The 20670-nt window shown below is 33.1% G+C and overlaps 1 protein-coding gene across 6 annotated transcripts in view; it reads right to left on the bottom strand.

Moving 5' to 3' along the window:
- Nucleotides 1-20670, bottom strand: part of SNX14 (sorting nexin 14) — a 113976-nt gene that overhangs the window by 43771 nt on the left and 49535 nt on the right. For 5 of the 6 annotated variants that reach the window (XR_002770250.2, XR_002770249.2, XM_023503097.2 and 2 more), the window contains 6 exons: nt 19473-19597; nt 10228-10286; nt 9118-9144; nt 7055-7187; nt 3280-3484; nt 570-653 (listed from right to left, as the gene is read on the bottom strand). Coding sequence is in view for 4 of the 6 variants with exons in the window: in XM_023503097.2 (XP_023358865.1) it covers nt 570-653; nt 3280-3484; nt 7055-7187; nt 9118-9144; nt 10228-10286; nt 19473-19597 (633 nt within the window). In the remaining 2 variants the exon portion in view is untranslated. The remainder of the gene's footprint in view (nt 1-569; nt 654-3279; nt 3485-7054; nt 7188-9117; nt 9145-10227; nt 10287-19472; nt 19598-20670) is intronic. The other variant, XM_012549196.3, reaches the window with a different exon arrangement.

The raw sequence follows: 20670 nt of genomic DNA, 5'->3' as shown, positions 1-20670 counted from the left end.
CTTAAGCCTCAAAGAAAGGAATATGAATGGCAGAGATGAAGGGGTGGTAACTTTCACGCCCAAAGGAACCATGCAAGGAGATATAAGACAGCATGTTGAAAATTCAACCTAATTCATTGCCATAGACTTTTAGTCTCTTCCCCTTCGGAGATTTTTTCCTAACTTTTACATGAACTTCAAAAAAACCCAACATGTTTTTCTTTGCCTGTTTCTCCCCAGTCTACTTGTCACTACAACACCCAAAAGGTATATACAATACTATAAGCCAAATATATAATTTTTGTTTCGATATATTCAAAAGTCATTTAAGAGCTAAATCAAACATTTCTAACTACATTGTCAAAATACTCACTGAAAATAGCAAATATATATGTATCCATGTACATATAAGGGTATATAAAAAGTGATATAAAGTTAATATAGATATAATACATATATGCATATTTGACAACTGTGTCTTGTTTTTTTCTTCCTTAAAACAAGGCCAACTTATGTAAAGTCACAATTCTCACACTCCAAAATTATCATGATATCTATTGGAATAAAAACCTTGAAAAAGTAGAACATACCATGAAATTCTGTTAGTTTTGATTCAAGCACATAGAACTCAAGGTATCTTCGGTAGACAGACCAATGCTCAGGTTCATGACCAACTGAAAAGTATATAAACATTAAACAAGAAAATGATTTTCTGCTGCTTGAAAAGGTGTGAAATAAAAGTAATGGTTTTAAAACAATAAATATAGCATTAAAGAAAAAGCAGTCCAAATCTTTAATAAGGTTATTCTTTTTAACCTATTATTTACATACCTTCAACTATAATTGAATTTAGACATTCAGAAAATGATGAAGCTAATCGATCAGTTCATGAATGTTATAAAATTACAACACTGGAAGAAACTTTAAGAAACTATATAATTTGGATTTTAAAATGTAGCTCTCTAAAGGGATAAAACATTTAGAGTTTTATAAGTTTAATGCCACGAGATATCAAGATATTTAGAATCATATAATATTGTGGCAAATGAGAATCTGTGAGGACATAACATTCAATCATTTCATTTTAGACATGAGGAAACTAAAATTAAGTAACTTGTATAATGTGAGTGAACCACCGGTCATGTCTTCTGACATCTAATGTGCTTTTGCAATTCTTCAAGTTTTCCCTCAAAGAAGTTGTAATTAAAAACACACTATATTCAATACTTACAGAGATTTGGATTTAAATAAAAAAAAAAAAAATTAAAAAGTTCCCCAAACCAAATGACTACATTGACATAAAGCAAGTATTAGTAGTACTGGGAGTTACTAGATAGCATACTGGACCCATAATTGGGAGTTCAAATCCTGACATATATAGTTTGTGTGACCCTGGGCAAATAAGTTAACTTCTGTAATCTTCAATTTCCTCATCTATATGCTAGGAATAATAACAGCACCAACCACCCAGGCTAGCCAGGTAGTTAAAATATTTGAAAAGAGTTCTGAAAACCTTTAAGTGTTATATAAAGGCTAGCTATTATTATTGTTTCCAAAACAGTTATGGATAAGCTCTAAGATATTTAGGTTTTAATTTGCTATAAGGTATTTAAATCGCTATAGATATGAAATACATATATTTAAGTGATATATTCCACCTAAAAATAACCCTAAGGTTATGTTTTTCTTTTGTTTTGTTTTTTAAGTATCAAGTTATGGCTATCTGGAATTTTATTTACAGGAAATATAGCATGTGAGTTTAGCAATAAAGGTTGCTATACTGCTGGAAAGAATAAAATGTATACTAGTTCTTGAAAAGTCTCAATTTTATTGTTTTTTTAGTGTTACTCTTTAAAAATAGAAAGCATGAAGTGCTATTGTGTATCTAATTTATATTTTAATATATTTAACATCTACTGGTCATCTTGCCATCTGGGGGTAAGAGGTGAAAAATTGGAACAAGAGGTTTGGCAATTGTTAATGCTGTAAAGATACCCATATATATAATCTGTAAATAAAAGGCTATTAAATTTAAAAAAAAAAAAAAAAAAAAAAAAAGAAAGCATGCAGTTTAAATCATCAAAAAATAATAATGTGAACAATTATTTAATTTAATTAGATGGACATGATTATTAAATATAATAATTCAAAGTATTTTTAATAAGTGAAATAAATTCTTATAGTTTATATAAAATTCTAAGATCAAAAAAATTGAAACTAAAGTACAAAAAGTTTTAGATAACTTCCCCAAAAGCAAGGTAAGCAGTAGTGGGAGCTACAGTTTTAAGTATTATGCATATAAGTGAACAGAATTTGAAAGCTAACTAATGCTTCTCTCTTTTTCCAATTTAAATCTCAATCTACAGAAACTGCAGAAAAACAGAAGCAAATAATTATGTTCCTAGTGGCAAAGAGCTGCAGCATATTCAATGGCTCAGAGCATATACTTGTTCTAGAAAATGCTGAGGGAGAACAGCAACAACAGCAAAATTAAGCAGCACTGCCTCAGGCATGTACTGCAAGGATATGCATGACTGATTAGGATTCTGGCTATTGTTAAAAAGCAAAATCCAGTTACTCTAAAGCATCCTTCCTTCACTTTTTGGAAACAGCAGCTTTTGAGAAAACCAAATAAACTGATGCCTCTAGAAGGAAAAGATATAATTTCCCTGATCTCTATCTTACTCTCTTCCTCCTCTCCCTTACCCAAAACTTGCATGACTTTGAAGTACTTGTTTACAATGACTACCCCAATTCTTGGACAAATCTGGGGTGGTAGTTGCTTATCCTGCTGTGTTGCTGTTCACCCTCAGCATCTATCAGACCAGACCTGAAACAATCAAAAAGAAAATACAGAGCAAAACAGGTAAGCTTAAAAAATATATTTATGTATTTGGCTATGTTCTGTCAATTATAATTATAAATGGTTTGTGGACAAGAATTTTTTAAACAAAATCTATATGCCGTGTACAACATGCTAAAAAAAAAAAAGTTTATTTATTGATAATAATAAGCTCCTTTAATTAAAGAAAAACTAGAATCCTATAAATACTAAGACAGTATTGGTTATTCAGTGGACTCTAGGCTCAAGAAACAATAACTGACAAAGAAGACAAGTAAGATTCTCCACAATCATATTTTTTTTTATGTGTTGGAACTAAAGGCAGTACTATGGATCAAAATCTATTAAATAAAAAAATACCTACTAATAATGGCATAATTTTCACTACAGGAGATGAACAAAAGAACAATTCCACTTAGCTTTTAAGAAATGTTATTTATTTATATAATGATTCCCACCTGCTCTTCTATCATTCCTCTCAACATCAATACAAAATACAGGAATTCTCTCCTTTTTTTCCTTCCTGTCAGTAGAGGAGGGATCATCAAAAAAATCCACATATGGAATACTTATTTTCCACGCAGCAAGATTTCGGGGTGTGCTAGGGGTACTAACAGCTTCTACTGGAGAGTCATCTTCCATTACAACAATCCCTTCTTCAATCTGCAATGAAAAATGAAGGTGAGGTTAACATGATTGGTTCAATTAAAATTGCAGCTTACTACTATAAAGAAAAGTGTATTCTTTTAATAGACATTTTATACTGAAATGATTATCGTATTCTTCAAAATCATCCTCTCGCAAAGCTGCACACTTTCCCAATTAAACTGTCCTTGCACAAGCACAAACAAATACTCTTCTTTTGGAATTGCCTATTAGGGACCTATTTTACAAACCTGAATCCTTAAGAGAATGGATTTAATTTTTATAAAGCCCCAAAAGATATACCATGCCCAGGCTAAAGAATGTGAAAGCAATGCAAATATGGCTATAATATGAGATTGATTTAACTGGGTGATTCATAGGCTGGTTCTAAAAGTAAGTATAGAAGAATTCCAGAAATATTTTAAGCAATGGTTAACATCCCTGGAAAAATCATATATAGCTTCACTAGGTGACTAAGTTTAAAGTCAACTATAGTGAAAAGATTTAAGTTGTTGTCATATGTCTAGTTTCAAAAAAATAATAATTATAACGGCATACTTTAGAGACATCCTACATAAATACAAAGGGAGTCTGAAATCTCTATATGTGATAGAAACATGTCAACTACCTTTCCTATTTTTCCTTTACATAGCCTCTTCCAGAGCCACTGTTTCACTAGACTGATTTTCAAAGTTTTTTTTTTTTTAAACATGTATTGGTATGAAATCCCATTGCCTCTATAAATTTATCTCTGACCACTTTAGTCCAAAGTAATCAATCATTCATTCCTCTCAATTCTGACAGCACTTAAGAGTATACACCATTCATTAGGTATGTATTCTACAATGCCACAGTACAATTCTACATGTTCTTTGCATGCTGAAATGTGATATTTCCTGGTGCTTCATTTCATTAAAAAAAATTTTTTTAACTAAACTCTATCAAATTAGCTCTAAAAATTTTAATAAACTAAGCTCATTTAGTATAGTAAATAAATAACTGTACTAATGAACAGCTATATAAAGTCATGCCTTAATTAGCTATGCTATGAGAAGGAAACATTGATTTAAAATTTTTTTTAAAAGAATCATCTATTGGAAAAATAATCAGTTTCCCTACTAGCAAGCATCCAAGCTTTTAGAGAATTCCTCTGTAATTTGAGAGCCATTGCAATGAATAAGACTAGAATCAAAGACTGTAAGCAATGAGAAATGTCATGGATTAAATTTAAGAAATATTTACTTTAAGAATTTATTAGGTAAAAGACACTGCTACAGAAACACAGAATATGAAGATTAAAAAACAACATTCTCTCTGCCATGAGAGGCTGCAATTTAATAGGGAAGTTAAAATATGGGCATAAAAGATTCCTCAAAAAAACCGAGTAGAGTGTTGGAGTGTATCAAAAAAAAAAAATAATAATACTGCATTTAGTGACTTAGGCACAGGTATGTCAGAAACAATTTTTATTAACTTTATTCTATATCCAAGCATTTTGAAAGAAAAATGGTCAAACTGGCATGATCTATTTCCTTGTCTATCTAAGTCCTTCAAAATCTTTCTAATCCAAAACAATTTAGGATAATAGGAGAATCTTGAAGGAAAAAAGTGATAGTTAAAATACAACGTGGGAACCAACATACCAAAACTACAGTTGCAAAAATTAGTCAGTCTTCAACTAGAACTACTCAATTTCTCAAACCAATTCCTTCAAAGTTTTGCTCTCTAACTCAATATTGTAATCCTTTCTTTAAAAAAAAAAAAAAAAAGAAAGAAAAAGAAAAGAAAAGAAAAGGTACTTCCCTCAAAAGAGTCAAAAGTCAATCAAATACAAGATCCGAGAAGAAAATGATCTCATCTAGAGAAGAATTATTTTTCATTTAGCTTTTGTTCTGAAACTTTTACATGTATTCCCCAAATGAGAAGAGTTATGGGACAGAGAAAATATTATTCCTTAATATTTTCAGTTGAGTGGATTTGATTTTTATAAAGACCAAAAGATATACTATGCCCAGTCTGAAGAATGTGAAAGCAATGCAAGTATGGCTGTAATAAGAGATTGATTTTACTGGGTGATTAATAGGCTTTTTTTTTTTTTTTTAAACATGTACTGGTATGAAATTCCATTAAAAAAAAAAAAGGTTTTTAAAATGCCACTGAAATTATATTATAGTTATGATCCTGAAAAATTTGACTTTGATGCTGATATGGTATATACAGAACCTAAAGGATGATGATTTCTATACGCTAGAAAAGAGTAGCATGGTACAATATGATGTTGGGTTTTTTTTTTTTTTTGGGGGGGGGGTATTTTTTTCCAACAATGTCCAGTTTTTCTAATCTCTCCTAAAGAAAGGGTCATATAATGTTTTTATGACCCATTTGTTTTTTGATTTCTTACTGAAGTGGCAGAAGGAAATAATTAATAACAATAGATAATATTTATCTATTAAGGCATGCAAAACACACTTTTGAAATATATCATTTTATCCTTACAACAATCCTGTGAAATAGATAGATGCTGTTATATACATTTTAAGGCCAAATGAAGGCAGACAAAGGTTAAATGACTTGCCCCTGATCATACAGCTAACTAAGGTGGAAACTGAATTGAGTTCTTATAGAATACAGGTCCAATGCTCTATCCACTGTAGTGCCTATTTCCAATGTCAGATCCTAAAAGTTTAATTTTCATTTTTTGGAAACAAATACCCAAGAAATTCTAACGTGAATGCAATATGCACCACAAGGTATCTGTTTAGAGCTGTTAACTCCAATTCAAACATGTCACTAAGTGGCAGGAAAAAAATGAAGTCTTATATGAACATTAAAAGTTGACTAAAAAGAGATGTTCTGAAAAGAAACAAATCATCGTAGAATAGACTTAACTCTCTTTTGTAAGGACTGTTAAACTATTTTTGCATTACATTTGTTTGCAAGTTTTATTTGACCTACTAGAGCAGCAGACACTCAGAAATGTAAGGGATTTCTGAATCCATTTCATCCACTGTTAGTTAATTCGGGTTTGTTAAGCCCGAATACTAAAATCAATGTCTAGTACATATTAGATGTTGAATGCTTACTGAATTGATTTAATTAACTTATTAAGGAAAGACACCTATTATTCTCTAGGTAACCGGGCAGTAAAAATAAGACCTACAAGGTGATTGCAATAACTATTTTTTTTGCCTTGCAAGAGGACACATACTTGCCTGAAAATGTACTCTACAACATCTCTAACAACTGAATACTTGTCACTTAGTAAGAAGAAACTCATTTGCTCATCTTGGATATCTTTAATTATTTGAAACACGTAGATAGCCTTCTATCTTAGAAACAAAAATAAAATCAATGCAAGAGACATTTATTGAGCATCTAATACAGACAGAGAGTACTGTGCTTGGTACTTAAGAGTTAGTAAAGCAAGATTAATGGGCAAAAATGCCAAAACTAAAGAAAAAATGATGGAATAAGAAATATAAGGATGAAAAAAAATAGTAAAATAGTAGATCTAGATTTAACTACTGCAGCATATCAAAAAACAGATGCACATTCAGTAATTCAAGAAAACTGCATAGTTTTACTCACAAAGTCATCCTCGCCTTCAGTTAACCCATAATTAGGTAGCATAGCTCCCTCCATTGTAGTACTCTTAAATACTCCTTTGATTTTGCTGCCTATTTTGCTAATCCCAAATGATTCTCCTCTTTTCTGGGTGCTCCTGAATAAGCAAAAACACATTAAATAGAAAGCAAAAAACAGTATTACTTTATGATTAGATTAAATGACATATAATAATAGGTAAGTAATATCAAAAAACATGTCAACTATAGGCATGACTACCATGATTTGAAATCTTTTTTTTTTTTTTTTTTTTGGCTAAAGCAACTGGGATTGAGTGACTTGCCCAGGGTCACATAGCTAGGAAGTGTTAAGTGTCTGAGACCAGATTTGAACTCAGGTTCTCCTGACTTCAGCACTGGTATTCTATCCTCTGCACCACCTAGTTGCCCCCATGATTTAAAATCTTCAAGTTGGATTAATTCTTAAAATCTAAGAAGCCAAAAACTGCAACTGGATATGTTACATAATATAGTTATAGGATATATAAAAACAAAAATTAAGACCTGAAAAAAATACCAATAAATATTTATAATATACATAATAGTAACTTCAAAATGTTAATTTAAAGGTTAACATTCAGGTCAGAGCTCATTGTGATATTTTATTCATTCAGCATTACAAATTGAGATAGATATAAAACTCCACTAAAACCAAAAATCAAAATAGAATAATAACATGCAGTAGTTACAGCTAACTGCAATACAATGGGGCAAATCACAAAAACTTTGACCTCTTCAATATTTACTGCTTACATAAATTTTAAATCTGAGAGAAAAGAATTATTTATTTTAACAAATAAATTCTAAAACAGCATTAAAACCTTCAAAATCTTCTAAATATCTGAAGAGACATAATGCAGGAGATGGATTTTATTTTTTATACACATAAAGGAAATAAAATGTCCAAAAGATTGGTTAGAACAATTATGAGGATAAAAGGTAATATGACAACATTCAGCAAAAAAAAAAAAAAGCTTGAATACAAGGGTTTACAAACTTTAAAAAACATATATAGCCCCAAAGCAACAAAAAGTAAGCACAAAAGCAACTATCTGCCTCCAGTTATTCCTTATTGTTACATTTCAGCATCCATAAAACATACATTTTAGCAAACTAATAAACTCATGCTTACCGTGTATTACTGCCCTTACAGCAGAACCCCAAACTAAAACCCATATTTGGAATTTGGGAATATGCATTTAAAACACATAATTACATGCCAATATTAAGTCCTCTAATAACAAGACAGCAAATACTTTACTGTACTAATATAGAAGCAACTCACAATGACTAATATCATTTCAAAAATATAGATATTTGACTATACATTTCATATAAAGATTTTGAAATGTAAAGCAAAATTAGAATATTTTCTATTAGAAACAAGTGAAATTACAGACACTATAAATAGCAATGGTATAAATTTGACATATTAAATTTGACAATTTTATAGGAAATACTGAAATAAAAATTCTGGAGTTCTAATTCTAGTTCACTCTGAATGGTTTTAAAATTCAAGACTATCATAGACAAGATAATTGTTTCTAATACAAATGCTATTTTCAACATATTTAACAATGGTGATGTTATATTTTGTAGTTTTCATAATTTTGTACCAAATAAGAATTAATCCATCACCTTTCTTGCAATGACATTCAGGAACACAAAAATTAAGTAAAATCAATGAACTAAAATTTAAAATATCATTTTTTTCTGAACCCTATTTGGGTCCTACTTAGAGAAGAAATAAATAAAATAAAAGCAAATAAATAGAATCAAGGAATCAAAAACCTATGATCCAACATATTCTTGAAGAATGTAATTTGTACATATGTATGTATATTCAATGTGCTATTTCCTAAAATGATGACTAAAATACAATGGCTGATTTAAAAATGAGATTCCCAACTAGCTGATGTAAAGGCAGCATGCACAGTAGTATCTTTCTTGTCATTTGGAGCAAGATGCAGTTTGTGGCATTAAACAGGCAACATATTTTTTAAAATTACATGCTGGCTCAAAACTTACCGAAAATCATCCAAACTTAGGCTACCTCTGCAATAATAGACATGTGAAATCATACATGGAAAATAAGAAGGAAAGTCTAGAAATAAGCAAGCTCCAATTCAAAAACTAAAGAAGTTTAAAAAATTAATCAGGGATGATATAATACTGAAATTTATGTAGGAAAAACCTTTAGAAATGTCATAAAATCAATAGAAACACAGGGTAGCATGGCTAGATGAAGTGGGCCTGGAACTATCAGTTGTAGGCTTTCACAAAGAATTTTTGAAAATGAATTATACTTGAAATCTTTCTGAATTATAAATTTTACTCCTATTTGGGGACATAAGTTATTTGATATATTGACAGCTCAGTAAAAATGAACATTTAAAAAAATCTACATTGTATTTTTGCTTCCACATTTATTAATAAGTACCTACTGTGGCAGAGGTATTTGCCAATTTCTAGAAAATTCAGTACATGGTTCATTTATCCTGCTAAATATAAGTGTAAGACACAAACCATTTCAAATCTATTCATTGCTCCAGGTAAAATGCAGATTTTGTTAACACATTCTCTATACAAATCTGGTTCCCAATAGATCACCTAAGTAATTTCATTTTGTGACCCAACATATGATCTTAAAATTATAAGGTAAATTCATTCTGTGAAGTAAACAAGCCCTTCTCTCCCAGTGATGTTCTTTTGATTATTTTTTTGTGTGTTTAATTTCAACCCAGGTTGTATAGGGGGTAGAGGGAAAAATTGGTTCATTTTTATGACTGGAAAGCACCCTATAAAAATATTTATTAGGAAACAAGATTAGCAATAACATCAAAAATTAGATTTATTCCAGTTATACATGGCTTCTAACAAGATGGAGTAACATCCTGTTAACAGCTGAAATATATTATTCTTGGGCTTACTTAGCTATTATATCACTTTGCTCTTTTGTTGAAAAATTCTTTAGTGTTTTGAAGTGATTAAGTGCTCTATAGAATTGTAATTCAACATCTACAGTGTTCTACTCTGCTCATGCTGCAAGGCTTATATTTATTTATATTTAATATTTTTCATCTAATTAGGGAGTTCATAGTGTCAACATGAGACAGTGAAATTGTGTAATATACATACCTGTTGAATTTTGAATTTCGTGTTGGTGACTCTGCTCCTCTTAAAAGCTGTCTGAAATACTGAAAAGGGAAAGGGACAGGGAAGAGAAGAGAATATGCATTTATATAGAATCTACTATGTGCCAGGGACTATTGTGAGCACTTAAAAAAAAAAAAATGTCATTTGATCTTCACAATGGCCTACAAGGTAGATGCTATTATTCCTTCCACTTTATACCTGAGGAAACTGAGGCAAGCAGAGTTTAAATAACTTACTCTGGGTTGACACAGCTAGTATTTGACACTTAATTTTAACTCGGATCTTTCTGACTTCAGGACCAGAGCTCTATCTACTGAATCATGCTTTGATATTACTTCATGTTAATTTTAAATCATTGCTTTTCACTTCTCAAAAAGGTTATATATCAGACACATTCAAAATCATTTTGCAAAAGTCCTATTCCTATGAGATGAGAGCCAGTCTCACTATGAAGTGAAATGATCTTAGAAGGCTTTCAATTATATCAGAAAAAAAATCACTAACAGACTCTCCAGAACTAGAAACTTCAAAAGTAGGCCTTGAAATACACTCTATCAACAAAGAATCAGCCTAACTATCCTAAAATACTTGGCCAATACAATAGCCAATGGTCAAAATAAATTTTTGGCCAGGGGAGTCAAAGACAAAACTAGTTTATAACGTGAAATTATTTGCAAAACTTGCTAGAACAGGAGAATGGAAGTTTATATATAGCACCATTTTGAAAAACAATAATAAGCAGTTAAGCCTTCAGATATAACCTGGTATGAGACACTAGATGAATCTAAGAAAATGTGAAGATGAAACCAGCAGGCCAATGGCTATTATGGGCCAGAACTCTGAAACAAGGATTCTTAAAGGTATTAAGTCAGTGAAACCAATAAAGACAATGGTTATCTAGTTTAGCATGGTGGTTAATAGTTCTCTAAGTTCAGTATGATTGATTTAATCTTACAACAAATAATGGTTTCCTAGTGATATAATGATTGGTTTATACTTAGTATGGAGCATATAAGCTGAGACAAACTCAGCCAAAGGGAGGCAGAGAAAGATTCATTCACTCCATCTCATACCACTGTGATGGCAGGCCTGTCCTACTTAGCTTCTCCACTGAAACCAAGACTCTGGAAAGCCTCTAAGAAAGCTAGCTCGGGCCCCAGGAAAGGAAACAAGATTGTGAAGGAGATAATAAAGGATTTGGACTTTAACAACTGGCTATTCTTGTGGTGATTACTGAACTGAAAGGAAGGCTGCTCCAAGACCTCCAGAAAACCAAACAAAAACATTATAAATGGTCTTAGAGGTTTTCATATCAGATATAATGAATGACTTGGAGCTTTTGAGTATTGAGAGAAGTAATTACTTTACTAATAACATACTTAATCACTTCAAGGTAAATGTGGCCAATAACATAAAATAAGCCAACTCGTAAAGGTTGTCTACATGGGAGTCTCAGAAATTCTCTCTTCAAGCTATAATGTGGTTCTCAATATTTTAACCATTATATAAACAGACAACAGCTGGGTTTCAAGTTATTCTTCTTGTTGCTCAGTCACTTTTTAGTTGTCTTTAAGTGAACCCTTTTGGGGTTTTCTTAGCAAAGATATCGGAGTGGCTTGCCATTTCCTTCTCCAGCTGACTTTACAGAAGAGGAAATTAAGGTAAACAGCGTTAAGTGACTTGCCCAGAGTTAAGTGTCTGAGGTCACATTTCAACTCAGGTCTTTCTGACTTCAGGCCTAACACTCTATCCACTGTAGTACCCCGCTGCTCCTTCAGGTCATCTACTTTGAAACAGAAAAAACAAACAACTGTAGGTCTGTCCCACAGTATCTTAGCTCACAACTGCACTGGTTGACTGAATGATGACAGGAGGAATTAATTTGCTGCCAAGTGTCCTAGCCCACTTTTTTGCTATTAGTGTCCTGGCCCACAGCAATCCACAGTCCCAAAAGCAATCTGTCCCTTGACCCTTGGGTGCCAATAGCCTGAGTAACCAGATCAAAAACATCAGCCAAGAAGCACAACGATTCCTTCTCCCTATTCCCCAATCCTCATGGAGGAGGGGGAAGAGCACTGGTCCTGAAGTCAGAAAGACTTGAGTTCAAATGTGACCTCAAAAAGTGACCCTGGGCAAGTCATTTAACCCCAACTCTCTCAGCAAAAAAAAAAAAAAAAAAAAAAAACCCACACACACACCCCTCCCAAAGAACAACAAAATAAAGAAGGGAGCTTATCAAACCAAAAAAAAAAAGTTACCACACATTTTTCTAGACTGCTGCCAACACAAATAAGCAATATGGATTATGGATTATGACCCTGACCCTGGCCACCCAGGTTGTAAGGGTTGGGTAGAGAGGAATGTACTACAGTGGGCTAGAGTTGACTCAGCTCTTAAAACCTCAAGCTCATTAATTACACCAAACGTGGAAATCCCTTTAAGGGGAACTAGCAGACAAACATAAAATGGGAACCATTTGCCATTCAACCACTGCTGAAGTCTTAGCAGTGACAATAATGGAACTTCCACATTTGGTACCCACCTTAATGCTCAGTGAAAAATTTGCACTTATTTAAAAAGGTTATATCAAAAAGAACATTTGAAATAGACCAAATTGTGTAAAAGAAATCTGAAATGAAAATATAAAGATTAACTTTCACATGTTGGGAGCTGAGATGTTTCCCAGATATGCTGGGCCTCTCCCTGCAGGGACTAAATAAATGCTTTATCTTTGTATCTGAAGAGTAGTTAATTTGGGGAAGGGGATCTAGAACACATCCCATACACCTTCAATTACAGCATGATCTCCTTGAAGGGGGAGGAAATTGTTTCGATTTTTCTATTTTAATACTTAACACAGTAGGGTAGAAAAGTGCTGCACTGGATTGAATACCAGGCCTGGAATCAGGAATACTTGAGTTCAAATCAAGCCTCAGATACTTACTAGCTGTGTGACTTTGGGCAAGTCACTTAACCCTATTTACCTCAGTTTCCTTATTTTTAAATAAGCTAAAGAAAGAAGTGGCAAAGCAATCCAGTATCTTTGCCAAGAAAACCCCAAATGGGGTCATGCTGAGTCAGAAATGATTGAAAATGACTCAATGGAAACCCAGCCCAAATCCCAACAACACAGAAATAGGACCGCTGATTTAGCAGCAGTGTTGGAAGTTTCTGAACCTCTAGGCCCAAGAACATCCAGGAGGACTGGAAAGGTCAGTGGAAAGGATCTGTGGCAACAGGACAGGAGTCTGGTATGTAGTCCTAAAGCAGACCTGGTCAATTGAGCCCCAGACTTGGCCAGCACACAATAGATTTTACAGCTACAATGAAGTAAGGACATACCTAACAGCTCCGGGGCAGAAAAGAGAGTTTGTGGCCAGATTCCTGAAAGGATTTCTGAAAATAGCTGCACAAAATCCCTGAAGCTTGGGACAGTACACCCTGCACTCTAGAAACAGAGTCCTACTTTAACAGAGTTAAAAGCAGATAAATAGGCTAGGAAAATGAGCAGACAAAAAAATTTTCTGATGACTGACGACAAGAAAGATCAAGATACACTCATAAGATGAAAACAATGACAAACCTCCCATATCCAAAGTCTCAGGCCATGGAAGAGCTCAAAAGAGATTTTGGGAAGTAAAAAAGATAAGAGAAAAAATTGGAAAAAGAAGTGAGAGTGACACAAAAGGAAATACAAAAAGTTAATGAGGAGGAGAATACCTTTAAAAGCAAAACTGGCCAACTGGGAGAGGATTACAAAAGGTCACTGAAGGAAATAATTCCTTAAAAATTAGAATTGAGTAAATAGAAATTAATGGCTTGATAAGGAAATCAAGATACAATAAAGCAAAACCACTAAAATAAAAAAAAAGAAAGAAAGAAAAAATGTGAAACATCTTATTGGAAAAACAAATGATCTAGAAAATAGATCCAGGAGAAAGAACTTAAACATTGTTGGTCTATCTGAAAATCATGATCAAAAAAAGAGCCTGGACATCATCTTTCGAGAAATTAATCAAGGAAAAACTGAATTAAAATTCTAGAACCAGAGGCTAAAATGGAAATTGAAAAAATCCACCAATCATCTCCTAAAAGAGATCCCAAAATGAAAACTCCTTGGAATATTCAAATTTCAGAATCCCAGGTCAAGGAGGAAATACCGCAAGCATCCAGAAAGAAATAATTCAAGTATAGTGGAAACATAGTCAGGATAACACAAGATTTAGCAGCTTCTACATTAAAGGACCAGAGGGCTTCAAATATGATATTCTGGAGAGCAATGGAGTTAGGATTGCAAGCAAAATCACCTATCCAGCAAAACTGAGTATAATCCTTCAGAGGAAAAAGTGGCAATTCAATGAAATAAGAGGATTTTCAATACATTCATGATGAAAACAACCAGAGTTGAATGGACAATTTGTTTTTCAAATACAGGACTCTGGAGAAGCATAAGGAGGTAATCAAGAAAATGATATCATAAAGTACTTGATAAGATTTATCTGTTCACATTCATATATGGAAGTATATTTGTAACTTATTAGAACTTTCTCATTCTTATGGCAGTTAGAAGGAGTATTTATAAAGAGAGGGCATAGATATGAGTTGAACATGAAGGGATAATATCGTTTTAGGGGTGAGAGAGGAATGTACTGGGAAAAAGTGAAAGGGAGAAGTAGAATGGTGCAAATTATCTACCATAAAAAAAGAAGCAAGGAAAAGATTTTACAGTGGAGGGGAAGAAGAGAAGAGGGCAAGTGAGTGAACTTTACTCTTACAGAATTGGCTCAAAGAGGAAATAACATACATATTCAATAGGGGTATAGAAATCTATCTTACCCTGTAGGAAAATAGAAGGGGAATGGAATTTGGGAAGGAAAAAAGGGTGATAAAAGCGAGGGCATATTGGGGGAGAATGAGTCAGAAAACTTTTGAGAAAAGACAAGGTAAAAGGAGAGAGAGAATAAAATGAAGGGAAATACAGTTAGCAATAGTAATTGTAAAAAAAAAAAATTTGAAGTGAGTTTCTCAATAACTCATTAAGTTAGGTCTCATTTCTCAAACAGGGAATTGAGTCAAATTTCTAAAAAATGAGAGCCATGCCCCAACTAATAATCAAAAGATATGATCTGTGCTCAAGGAGCTATAAATTCATGCAAATCCTTTGACATAAAATACCACTACAGGCATGAATACCAAAAGAGATTTGAGGGAAACAAAAGGAAAATGGCCTATAAAAAAAACAAAACAAAACAAAACAAAACAAAAAAACAGCTCTTTTCTCAGAGTGAAAAAAAAAAAGGAAATTAAGGGGATGCCCATAAATTTCTTGAATGGCTCAATAAACTGTGGTATGTGTTTGTGATGGAATACTATTGTTCTATGGGAAATAATAAGCAGGATGCTCTCAAAAAACAAACAAACCAAAAAACCCAAGAACCTGGAAAGTCCTCCATGAAAATTGGAAATTAGTATGGCAGAAACTAGCCATTGACCCACACTTAACACCGTGCAGCAAGATAAGGTCAAAATGGGTTCATGTCCTAGGCATAAAGAATGAGATTATAAATAAATTGGAAGAGCATAGGATAGTTTACCTCTCAGACCTGTGGAAAAGGGGAATTTATGACCAAAGAAGAACTAGAGATCACTATTGACTACAAAATAGAAAATTTTGATTATATCAAATTGAAAAGTTTTTGTACAAACAAAACTAATGCAGATAAGATTAGAAGAGAAAAAATAAACTGGGAAAACATTTTTACAGTCAAAGGTTCTGATAAAGGCCTCATTTCCAAAATATATAGAGAACTGACTCTAATTTATAAGAAACCAAGCCGTTCTCCAATTGATAAATGGTCAAAGAATATGAACAGACAATTCTCAGACGAAGAAATTAAAACTATTTCTAGCCATATGAAAATATACTCCAAATCATTATTAATCAGAGAAATGCAAATTAAGACAATTCTGAGATACCACTACATACCTGTCAGATTGGCTAGAATGACAGGGAAAGATAATGAGAAATGTTGGAGGGGATCTGGGAAAACAGGGACACTGACATTGTTGGTGGAATTGTGAACACATCTAGCCATTCTGGAGAGCAATTTGGAACTATGCTCAAAAAGTTATCAAACTGTGCATACCCTTTGATCCAGCAGTGTTTCTACTGGGCTTATACCCCAAAGAGATACTAAAGAAGGGAAAGGGACCTGTATGTGCCAAAATGTTTGTGGCAGCCCTGTTTGTAGTAGCTAGAAACTGGAAAATGAATGAATGCCCATCAATTGGAGAATGGTTGAGTAAACTGTGGTATATAAATGTTATGGAATATTATTGTTTTGTAAGAAATGACCAGCAGGATGAATACAGAAAGGATTGGAGAGACTTACATGAACTGATGCTAAGTGAAATGAGCAGAACCAGGAAATCATTATATACCTCAACAACGGTACTGTATGAGGATGTATTCTGATGGAAGTGGATTTCTTCGACAAAGAGAAAATTAACTCAGTTTCAATTGATCAAGGATGGACAGAAGCAGCTATACCCAAAGAAAGAACACTGGGAAATGAATGCAAACTGCTTGCATTTTTGTTTTTCTTCCTGGGTTATTTATACCTTCTGAATCCAATTCTCCCTGTGCAACAAGAGAACTATTGTGTTCTGCATACATATATTGTATCTAGGATATACTGTAACTTATTTAACATGTATAGGACTGCTTGCCATCTGGGGGAGAGGGTAGAGGGAAGGAGAGGAAAAATCAGAAGAGAAGTGAGTGCAAGGGATAATGTTGTAAAAAATTACCCTGGCATGGGTTCTGTCAATAAAAAGTTATTTAAAAAAAAAAAAGGAAAGTCCTCCATGAACTCAAGCAAAGCAAAATGTATTGTCTACAAAGTAATAGTGATATTCTTGGATGACCAGCTGGAAATGACTTTGCTATTCTTATTAGTCCATTCATCCATGACTACTCTTGAAGGATTATGATGAAAAACCCTATCCATATCCAGAGAAGGAAATCTTTTTTTAAAGTTTTTTCTTGAAGGTTTTATTTTCATTAGGGTGGGAGATCTATATTTTCTTTTATATCTTGAATTTTATGGAAATGTTTTACATAACTTCATGTGGTTTCTTAATAGAACCTAGAACTCAAAATTTTAAAAACAAATATAAAAAACCTTTGTTTTGAATTTAACTAGAGAAAAATATTAAATAAATAAATGAAAAAGAAATAATAAAAAAACTCGACGACGACACAATTCTTGGCACAGGGAAGGCACCTAATAAATGTTATTTCACTTATTCATCTAATAGAATTTCCTCATTTTGCAGAAGAAGAAACTGAGGTTGAGAGGAGTTAAGAGACTTCTTTAAGAAATAAGTAGCATTAAAATTCCCACTTAGGGGCTGGAACTCTAAATTTAGTGCTCTCTCCACTGTACCACACTAACTTTTCTAAGATTCTAAAAGAATAGAAAATAATGTCAAGAATATATTCTATCTCTCTCTCTTCCACACACACACACACACACACACACACACGCATGCACACACGCACGCACACAACTTAACAATGACCAAGATAATATTAGAAACTCCTGATCCATTAAGATATGCTTTCTCCTTGACACAAAAATCATCTATAACTAAAACCTCAGAAAAAAACACAACTTGAGTAAAATCTCAATAAGAACTTTTGGAAGAGCTCAAGCTCAAGCTCTTTAATGAGAATTTTAAAATATTCTTATATGGAATGAGAGCAATAGAGGAAAAAATTGGAAATGTTTTGGAAAACAGACAGGAGAAAAAAAAATTCAATCACTGGACTTTCTGAATGTTATCAGCATTAAAAAAAAAAAAAAAAGACTCCCCCCCTTTTCTCTGCTTCCACCCTTCCACCCTCCCCGAGGCAATTGGGGTTAAATGACTTGTTTAGGGTCACACAGTTAGGAAAAGTAAGTGTCTGAGACCAAATTTGATCTCAGGTCCTCCTGACTTCAAGGTCAGTGCTCTATCTACTGCACCATCTAGCTGCCCCCATATTTCAAAAAAGCTTAAAAGAAATTTGCCTAGATTTCTTAGAATTATAGGCAAAGTAGAAAAAAAAAAGAAAGATTCTTCCAGTTGTCTTTTGGAAGATGTCCTCAAATGAAAACTTCCAGGAAGAATATAAACAAAATTCAGTTTCCAGGTCAAAGAAAGAAGACAGCAAACAGACAGCCAGAAAGAAAGAATTCAAAAACCAATGAACAACAGTCAGTATCACTGGTGATTTAGCAGCCACTTATATAAAGAAGCAGAGAACTTGAAATACAATATCACAGAAGTCAAAAGATAATGTGTTACAGTCAGAAAAAAAAACCAGAACAACTGAGAAAATGTTATAGAGGAAAACAAATTGGATTGTTAATGTAACAGAGGACTTTTCAGCATTCAAGATTAAAAATGCCAGAGCTACAGAGAAACTTGAAGTTTAAACACAGAAGTGAAGAGAAACATAAAAAGGAAAACTGGATTAATGATAATATATTATATGATATGATATATGATATGATGATTATATGATATGATATATTAATGACAATATAAACTTCTATCACTGAAAAATGAGGTGATACATCTGTCCCCTCTGAACCTTATCATTATCAGGGTTCACAGAAGAAATCCAATTAAACAAAGATTAAAGTGTTCTGTGGGATCTTACAAGGGGTGAAGGAAAAGCAGAGAAGAAAAAGCTAAGAGAAAAGGGAAAGTTAGGGAAAATTATCTAAAATACTTAGGATGAACAAGTGAATATACACACAAACAAGGAGAAAGGAACCGATTAAAAAGAAGGAAGAACACATATACACACAAACTCACAGACACAATTGTGTTGTAGACACATATTTCATTAAACAAGAAAATATGAAAAGAGGCAGAAAATGGGAGAAGGTGGGAGAAATTAGAGCAAAGGTAAAGAAACTAGAGGGATCACTCTTAAATGTCTTCCTAAAATCCTTAAATGGCATCCTAAAATGTTAGGTGGCCAAGAAAGGAAATCTGAAAAGAGGACTATAATTTCTCTCATCTGATATACCTGGAGACATATAAGACTTGCTCTACTTTTCTTTACCAATCTTTCATGTGGTTGCATATAAATAATGATTGAATAATTGAATGCAAGAGCTAATGAGTTTTTGGTTTTAAAAACCTCTACACCAAGTTCATTCCCAACTTACCTCATCACTGTGACAGAACATAGGAGTAAATACATTCTCCAAAAGAGAAAGAACATGCTCATATGCTTCAAAAAGGCACCTCATAGTTTGAAGTTTCACAACATCTATATAGATGCCATCAGCAACTAGGGAAAAAAATAGAACAATACATGTAGAACAATACAAAATTTAGTTACTTCTTAAGTTCATGATAATCAAAGATCACATGAAAATACTACAAATTAAACTTTATACAAATAATATGCTTTCTGTTTCAACAAGTTAATCAGAGAGAAATTTATGAAATTTTACCCTATGCCAGGTATGCTGTGGGTTTCGTAAATGATAGAGATACCAAAAAGGCCACACACACATACCAAAAAAACCAAACAAACAAAAAACATGTTCCTTCCTTAAAGGAAGGTATATTTCATAAAGAATATAACATGTAAGTCACATAAGATATATAGACTAAAGTAAGCAAAGATAATCTGAAGGAGGAAGACATGTAACTGACAGGAAGAAGACAGAGAAAGCGATAAGCTGAATCTTGAAGGAAGTGAGGAAAATTAAAAGGATATGAGAGGGCAAACAATTCCAATCATGGGGGACATGGCAAAGGCACAAAGAAAAGAAATGGAATGTTGTATTCAAGGAACAGCAAGCAGGCCAGTGTCAACTGACTCAAAGAGTACACAGAAGGGAATAAAATATAAAAAGACTGAAAAGGTAGGAGGGGTCCAAGTTATGAAGAACTTATATGTCAAACAAAGGACTTTATATCTGGTGCCAGAGATAACAAAAAATCCACTGGAGCTCACTATGCTAGGTGGTAGTGACATGATCAAATCCATGTTTCTAGAAAAATCACCTTCCCAGCTGAGCGGCAGATAACAAGAATAGAGAAAAGGCTTGAAGCAGGGAGTCCAATTAGAAGGCTGTTTCAGTAGTCTAGATGACAGGTAATGAGGACTTTAAAAAAGAGCTATAGCTATGTGAATGAAAATAATGTATACAAATGACGCAATAAAAGTAGAAATGGCAAGATAGCAAAGGGCTGGACACTGAGAGTAAGAGAGACAGAGGACTGAGAATGATATTGAGGTTCGAAGTCTGGGTGACTTATAGGATGATGATATCCTCCACAGTAATAGCAAAATTTGGGAAGATGGAGGTTTGGAGAAGATAATGAAGTATGTTTCAGATATACTGAGTTCAG

Source organism: Sarcophilus harrisii, chromosome 4 (assembly GCF_902635505.1).
Source record: "Sarcophilus harrisii chromosome 4, mSarHar1.11, whole genome shotgun sequence".
Taxonomy (NCBI): Eukaryota; Metazoa; Chordata; class Mammalia; order Dasyuromorphia; family Dasyuridae; genus Sarcophilus; species Sarcophilus harrisii.
This window is presented reverse-complemented; position numbering and strand designations above follow the sequence as displayed.